The sequence below is a fragment of the Bufo gargarizans genome, chromosome 1 (assembly GCF_014858855.1).
Source record: "Bufo gargarizans isolate SCDJY-AF-19 chromosome 1, ASM1485885v1, whole genome shotgun sequence".
NCBI lineage: Eukaryota > Metazoa > Chordata > Amphibia > Anura > Bufonidae > Bufo > Bufo gargarizans.
In genome coordinates, this window is record NC_058080.1 from 678,454,508 (window position 1) to 678,462,935 (window position 8,428).

The 8,428-nt window shown below is 43.9% G+C and overlaps 1 protein-coding gene across 1 annotated transcript in view; it reads left to right on the forward strand.

Moving 5' to 3' along the window:
- Positions 1-2,885, forward strand: part of SREK1IP1 (SREK1 interacting protein 1) — a 74,584-nt gene extending 71,699 nt beyond the window's left edge. Inside the window, exon 5 of the mRNA XM_044276157.1 lies at positions 2,504-2,885. Within this exon, the coding sequence (XP_044132092.1) occupies positions 2,504-2,678 (175 nt within the window). The 3' untranslated portion in view covers positions 2,679-2,885. The remainder of the gene's footprint in view (positions 1-2,503) is intronic.
- Positions 2,886-8,428: the final 5,543 nt, after the last annotated feature.

Sequence of the window (8,428 nt, forward strand, 5' to 3'; positions counted from 1 at the left end):
TTAAAATCACCCCCCTCACCAATCTCTTTTGACCGATTGTATTGCACTATATTTCAGCCCTATGATATGATGGAGAATGTTTCTCATATCCTTTTCTTATGTTGTTTATATTTTCTGCAATACGTATTTTTAACACAGAAACAGCGGGCGTGCTGGTGTCAGTCACTGGTGTTTTATAGAACTGCAGGGGTGATGTCACAGGTGAAAGTGCATAGCTGGGTATCATCGACATAGAGAGGTCCTGAAAAAAAAAATCTGCTGATAGTCTATCCCAGGGGTAGGCAACCTCCGGCTCCCAGCTGTTGTGAAACTACAACTCCCAGTATGCATACTTGCTCTGCTCTTCTAAGAACTCTCATAGAAATAAATGGAGCATGCTGGGAATTGTAGTTTCACACCAGCTGGGAGACGGAGGTTGCCTACCCCTGGTCTATCCAATCTGGGCTGTGTAGATCTCATGGCTGCACTATATAGAACTCAACCGTGGGCTCCCCCATTTCTTGACAGAAACCAATCTACTGATGTATACAAGCAGAATGTTTTGCTTTTCTATAAGCAATAAAATAAAAACTGGAATGAACCCTGGTGAATCAGACTGATTAATAAAGGGGTGTCCCATCTCACACATTGGTGGCATACTGCTAGGATATGCCACCAATATCTGATAGGTGTGGGTCCCACCTCTCTAGTACAAAGTGAAGGAGAGCGGCGCGTATAATGTACTCCATGTTGCCGCTGCTTCAGAGGGTGTGCCACAGAGAGATAGGGAGTTGGATCTCTTTATGTAAAATCCTTGTTACTACTCTGAAGTGGAACAAGCTCTTTAGTATTTTTATCCTGGGAATACATTGCGTATCCCATACAGATCTACAAACCGGATTCCAAAAAAGTTGGGACACTAAACAAATTGTGAATAAAAACTGAATGCAATGATCTGGAGATGGCAAATGTCAATATTTTATTTGTAATAGAACGTAGATGACAGATCAAACGTTTAATCCGAGTAAATGTATCATTTTTAAGGAAAAATAAGTTGATTCAAATTTTCACGGTGTCAACAAATCCCCCAAAAGTTGTGACAAGTAGCAATAAGAGGCTGGAAAAAGTAAATTTGAGCATAACGAAGAGCTGGAAGACCAATTAACACTAATTAGGTCAATTGGCAACATGATTGGGTATAAAAAGAGCTTCTCAGAGTGGCAGTGTCTCTCAGAAGCCAAGCTGGGTAGAGGATCACTAATTCCCACAATGTTGTGCAGAAAGATAGTGGAGCAATATCAGAAAGGCGTTACCCAGCGAAAAATTGCAAAGACTTTGCATCTATCATCATCAACTGTGCATAACATCATCCGAAGATTCAGAGAATCTGGAACAATCTCTGTGCGTAAGGGTCAAGGCCGTAAAACCATACTGGATGCCCGTGATCTCCGGGCCCTTAAACGACACTGCACCACAAACAGGAATACTACTGTAAAGGAAATCACAGAATGGGCTCAGGAATACTTCCAGAAACCATTGTCAGTCAACACAATCCACCGTGCCATCCGCCGTTGCCAGCTGAAACTCTACAGTGCAAAGAAGAAGCCATTTCTAAGCAAGATCCACAAGCTCAGGCGTTTTCACTGGGCCAGGGATCATTTAAAATGGAGTGTGGCAAAATGGAAGACTGTTCTGTGGTCAGACGAGTCACGATTCAAAGTTCTTTTTGGAAATCTGGGACGCCATGTCATCCGGACCAAAGAGGACAAGGACAACCCAAGTTGTTATCAACGCTCAGTTCAGAAGCCTGCTTCTCTGATGGTATGGGGTTGCATGAGTGCGTGTGGCATGGGCAGCTTGCATGTCTGGAAAGGCACCATCAATGCGTAAAAATATATTCAGGTTCTAGAACAACATATGCTCCCATCCAGACGTCATCTCTTTCAGGGAAGACCCTGCATTTTTCAACAAGATAATGCCAGACCACATTCTGCATCAATCACAACATCATGGCTGCGTAGGAGAAGGATCCGGGTACTGAAATGGCCAGTCTGCAGTCCAGATCTTTCACCTATAGAGAACATTTGGCGCATCATAAAGAGGAAGGTGCAACAAAGAAGGCCCAAGACGATTGAACAGTTAGAGGCCTGTATTAGACAAGAATGGGAGAGCATTCCTATTTCTAAACTTGAGAAACTGGTCTCCTCGGTCCCCAGAGGTCTGTGTGTTGTAAGAAGAAGGGGAGATGCCACACAGTGGTGAAAATGGCCTTGTCCCAACTTTTTGGGGATTTGTTGACGCCATGAAATTCTGATTCAACATATTTTTCCCTTTAAAATGGTACATTTTCTCAGTTTAAACTTTTGTTCCCTGATTTATGTTCTATTCTGAATAAAATATTAGAAGTTGGCACCTCCACATCATTGCATTCAGTTTTTATTCACGATTTGTATAGTGTCCCAACTTTTTGGGAATCCGGTTTGTATTAAAACCGTTATTACATGTCTGTTTTAATTTATTTCAGATCGCACTCAAGTGAGTCAAGTGAGGATGGTCCAAAATCAAAGAAGAGGAAAAGTCATAAAAAATTAAAAAGCAAATCAAAGAAAACAAAACACCAAAAGAAAAGCAAAAAGAAGGAAAAGCGAGAGCGTCACTCTTCCTCTTCCAGCATTTCGGAGTCCTCCAGCAGTGACTAGTCTGACTCCACTCATCATCTACAACACATCCCTGTGATTTCCATCGATTTACAAAACTATATATTATGTATGAAGCCTAGACTGAGGATCGGGTTGCGTACATCAAAATGTAAAGACTCTGGAATGATTATTCAGTATCTCAGCAAAGTTATTGGTCATGCTATATTTTTTAATGTTTTTGAGAAAATAAATCAGTTTAATGTATTATTTCTGTATTTTGCGGGTGACTGTTAATCTAGTCTGGTCAGGTCTATCAAATAAATTGCCCTCAATGTATTATTTATGAGGATAAACACTAATGGTGGTACCAGCTTCTGAAAAAACACGAAAAGGCTGTACATAAGTTACCCTTGTAGCTTGAGTGAGACTTTCCAGCTGCTTCTGTGCCAGTGTATTGATCTGTGCATTGTTACTTTTATACCAGGGGAATATTATTCTTTGCGGCATATTAACATCTGCTGCTTCAACTGTTAACATTTAATTATAGTATGCCAATCTTCAGGCTGTTCTGGATCAGAATTGTTTAATCGCTTAGAAATCTATTTTCGCAGTATTATCCAGCCAGCCTCAGTCAAGATCCGAGCACTAAAAGCCAATATTATCATTGGATTCTACGTAAAGTCTTGCACATTCTGTCGCTATGGAATCTTCTTGTGTGTGCGCCAGTAGAGGGGGCAGGCCATGGCATCCGGACACTCAAATGGAGTTCCTCCGGATTCTATTGGCTGCCTGAGATTCTTGGCTCCAGTGGGTGACGTCATTTGGGGTCCTAATCAGTCCGTCCTGGGTGAATGCCGGCCGGATGATGTCGGGAACAAGTTTCCCAGGATTGGCCAGGACTGGTGCACTGGTCAAGTCGTCCTCTGATCAGCAATCTCCTGCAGTCATCAGCCCCAGCTTCCCTGAGAACGATGGAACCGGGGGAATGTGTGGAGCAGCCTCAGTCTGACAGTGAGTGAATACAAGGCAGAGGTCGTGAGTACTGGACTGCACTTTAATGTGCCTTTTCTCTCTTTCTTTTGTATGTTAAGAGTGACAAGGATGTGTCAGTTAAATCTAAAATAGCACAGAAGTCTAAGTCTCTCAAATGTGGTGTGTGTGCGGCTAGGCTTCCAGATAAATACCGTAAAAAAATATGTCAAAAATGTACAGACGATAGAAGAAGTACCTTCCCTGATGAGATGAAAAGAAAGATATGATACGGCAGGAGATAGGTTCTGCTTTGCCGGATTTTTCTCCTGCCTCCTGTCGCCCGTCCACCTATAAGCACGGGTCCAGGAAAGAATCACCCTCTTTTTCATCCTCATCCTTTGAGGATTTCGCAGATTGGGAGGAAAAAAACTAGTGATTCTGATTCTTCGTATTGACAGTGAATTAAAATTTTTTTGTTTTCTTCTGAGGATACTAATAGCCTATTAAAAGCGGTCAGGGCGACGATAGAAATTAAGGAAGAAAAGGTTTAGAGATCCGCTCTAGATAAAAAAAAAAATCTGGATTAGAGGAAAGGAAAAAGAGGGTGTTCCCAGTACATAAAAATTAGCATTCACTAATCTTAAGAGAAAATGGTCGCCAATGCGACTTAGAATTGCTAAATGGCGACATCTGCGGCACCTGAGGGGTTAATAGTGGCGGATCGCAGTGTGCAGTCATAGAGGCTGGGTGTCGGGTATGGGATATGACCGGCACTCGCAGCGCAGCCTGCGTTTGTATTAAGCATAAACTATATTCATTGGTGGCACAGTGCACCGAAACCCCCCCCCCCCCCCCAACCCCAGTATTATAAAGTAAAATTATTGGTGGCGCAGTGTGCCCCCAACCTTCCCCAAGTATTATAATCATTGGTGCAGTGGCAGTGTAAGCCTGGGGCTCCGATCGGTTACCATGGCAGCCAGAACGCTATTTAAGCCCTGGCTGCCATAGTCTGCTTCCTGCTGCTGTGTGCACAGAGCACAGAGCAGCAGGGAGAGTGTAAAGTCCTATTCACCCTGAGAGAGCTCTATCAGGGTGAATAGGACAAGGGATGAAAGATCCCAGGTTCTAACCCCTAAGGGGGGAAATAGTTATTAAATAAAAAGTAAAACGCCAAAATATTAAGTTTAAACATCCCCTTGCCCAATTTTACATATAAAATATATAAACAATAAAAAAAATGACATATCGCCACGCCCGAAAAAAGTGTGAACTATTAAAATATTAAAAAATATCTCCTATGCGGTGAACGCCGTAACTGAACGGTTCAGAACGGATCTTGTGTTATCTTCAACATAGCCAAGACGATCCGTCTTGAAAACCATTGAAAGTCAATGGATAACCAGGGCTGTGGAGTCGAGGAGTCGGAGGCAATTTTGGGTACCTGGAGTCGGATTCGGCAAAAAATGAACCGACTCCGACTCCTACTAGATTTAAATTGGAATAAAAAATAAAAAAAACAAGTTTAAATGTCCCAATTCACAAAAAGTTATAATTAATTACCGTATTTTTCGCCCTATAAGACCCACCTGCCCATAAGACGCACCTAGATTTTTGAGGCGGAAAATAAGAAAAAAAATATTTTTAACCAAAAGGTGTGCTTTTGGTGGGTTAGGAACTAATGATGGTCTGTGGATGGCACTGTTATGGGGGCATCTGTGGGTGGCACTGTTATGGGGGCATATGTGGGTGGCACTGTTATGGGGGATCATTGTGGGGGCATCTGTGGATTGCACTGTTATGGGGGCATCTGCAGATGACATATACAGCATCTTATCTTATGTGTCATCCACAGAACCCCAACCCCCCCCACCCCCACATACCAGTGTCCCTGTGTAGTGAATGGGGGCTGGCATCTGTTTCTGTAATGGCAGCGGGGCCCGGTGCCTGCTTCATTCATAAAGTGTGCGGAGCAGGCGTGCGACGTAGTGAGCTATGCTACGAGCCCCCACCCTGCCTCCTGACTGCCAAGAAGTTAGTAGTAAGTAGTACAGCGCTAGATTTAAGATGATTGGAATACAATACCCACAAGTTAGATATGATTACCGTATACAGTGAGCGGGGCCCGGTGTAGTAGAATACAGTGACTGCACCGGGCCCCGCTGCCATTACAGAAACAGAGGCCGGCCCCCAGCCCCTCCTCCCTTTCAGCCTATTCACCGGACTGTCGCAGTATTCGCCCCATAAGACGCACTGCTATTTTTCCCCCACTTTTGCGAAAGATACGGTACTTCTCTACTGTAAGAAAAAAGGCCAATGCATGCAGTGCGTCACGTTACCGCAAAACGAACACGTTAAGTGACCAGGAAGAAGTATGCTTTTCATATGCTTCACTATATGGCACGCAACGCACAGTTAAGGAACAGCAATACTTTTACTTTCTTTTGTGTTGTGATCCGCTGTTACAGGGAACGCAACGCCCATGGTTAACCTAGCCTCTCACTGATAACTGATTAAGTAAATATGTTTTTTTGCAGGACTAGAGACACTTGCATAAGTAAAGGCAATGGATAGTCAATAGTTCAAGACTAAAGCTGTAAACCATTTGAAAAACTGCTGTCATTCAGCTAAGGCTATAAAAACTTGTAAACTCAGATTGTTAGCTTAAACTTTAAACATGACTATGGGATTCTACTAGGGAAATCATGTTTTACAATAAATGCCCCTTCCTGGATCCTCCCACTGCCCAATCTTCAGCAGAAGATCAGCACACACAGGAGAAGGCAGCAGCTTCCTAGCCAGTAGATCTGTCGTAATGACATGTATGTTGCCTTTCTTTCCTTCAAGGAATGTATAAAATACATTTGCATATTAAATGCGTCTGAGTCGGAAGTACCAAAAACTGAGGAGTCGGAGCATTTATCTACCAACTCCACAGCCCTGTGGATGACGGATCCGTTTTCTGTGCCAGCAGTGTTTTGGTGTCCGCCTCCAAAGCGGAATGGAGACAGAGCGGAGGCAAACTTATGCATTCTGAGCGGATCCTTTTCCATTCAGTATGCCTTAGGGCAAAACTGATCCGTTTTGGACCGCTTGTGAGAGCCCTGAACGGATCTCGCAAACGGAAAGCCAAAACGCTAGTGTGAAAGTAGACTAATACCGACAGTCTTAAGAAAGATATGAGAAAACAGGGTAAAGGTCATTTTAATAGCACCAGATTGGCCAAGAAAATCATGGTACCTACTCCTGACAAAAATGTCCAGGGAGAACCCCTGGATTCTGCCGTGGTCCCAGTACCTTCTAACGCAAGGTCCGGTCTCTCATCCAAAGGTGACAAGTCTGCGCCTGTCAGCATGGATCCTGAAAGGCTAATTCTTACATCTAAGGAGGGGGATCTGTGGATGGCACTGTTATGGGGGGTGGATCTGTGGATGGCACTGCTATATATGTGTCACCCACAGATCCCCCACCCCATAACAGTGCCATCCACATATCCCCCACCCCATAATAGTGGCATCCACAGATGCCCTAATATACCATAGCTAAACCTGTGGGAGGAAGGAGGGGCCGGTGCGGTCACTACTCCAGCCCCGCCGCTCACTCACTGTTTTATTGCTTAAACCTTTTATAATAATAACTTTAATTGACTTTCCGATCCCCAGCCCCATCTGTACTACTTACTAGATGTCCTGTAGCAGGCAGAGCAGGGCGGATGGCCAGCCGTAACTCACTGACGTCACGTGCCTGCGCCGCCTACTTCATTTTGGGGGGGGGGGGAGTGCGTCTTATGGGGCGAAAAATACGGTATCCCATGGAGGCCTGCCACCTGCACTGCAGCTCTGATATGCTGACAGCGTGCATCAGAGATAAGGAACGGATCCCCCGATCGCTGCATGGGGAAGCCAGTCCTAACCCGGAAGCTTGCACTTCCGATATTTCGGTATTTAGATGCTGTGGTCACTTTTGACCACGGCATCTAAAGGGTTAAATGCCAATCGCAGCAATTAGTCCCAGGCCTCTGCTGTTTGAGAGAGCAGAGACCCACCGACTATGGCGCTAGTGAGGCTTATTTGCATATATTTAAACATTATTTTTTTCCAGCAATGTGCGCACATATGAACACAGAGGCCTTCAGCTGCCAAGCGCACACTCAACAGGTCAGCCAGTTTTAATAGCACAAATTTGCTGACAGATGCCCTTTAATGCCTGTTATTTCAAATACTACTACTTAGATTGACTAACTGTAAAGAACCCTTTCCTATTTCTCCACATGTAGACCCCTGATTACAAAAAAATATTTGTAAAAAAAAAAAAAGTTGTACTACATTTCTCTTTACGGTGTTCATTCCTTCTTCGATTTTCTGATATTCAGTTAGTAACTGCTCCTAGTTTCAGACATTTCTCATTTGAGTTGCCCCTCTCAGTAATACATGCTTGATCTGTGTGTCCAGGATGCTGCTGCCTTCTCCCTGCAAACTGCCTTGTGTGTCACTTTCTCCTTATCTAAAGCCTGTGTGAGCTTCCCTTTTTGGATTTTTTTCCTCTTCTCCACACATCCTGTGTACAACCTTCTGCTGTTATCTCTAACTACTCATGCAGAGAACTGTATGTTTGGTCCGCATCCGATCCGCATTTCTTGTGAATAGGATGTGGACCCATTTATTTCCACACATTCGTTTGGTGGCCCCGCAAAAAAAGATGTCTTATTCTTATATGTTTTGCGGACAAGGATAGGACATTTCTAGAGCAGTTTGAAAAAAAAATGGTGGTATGCAGACAGCTGGGATCCTTGTTTTGCAGATCTGCGATTTTCAGAAGCGCAAAACACTTACGGCCGTATG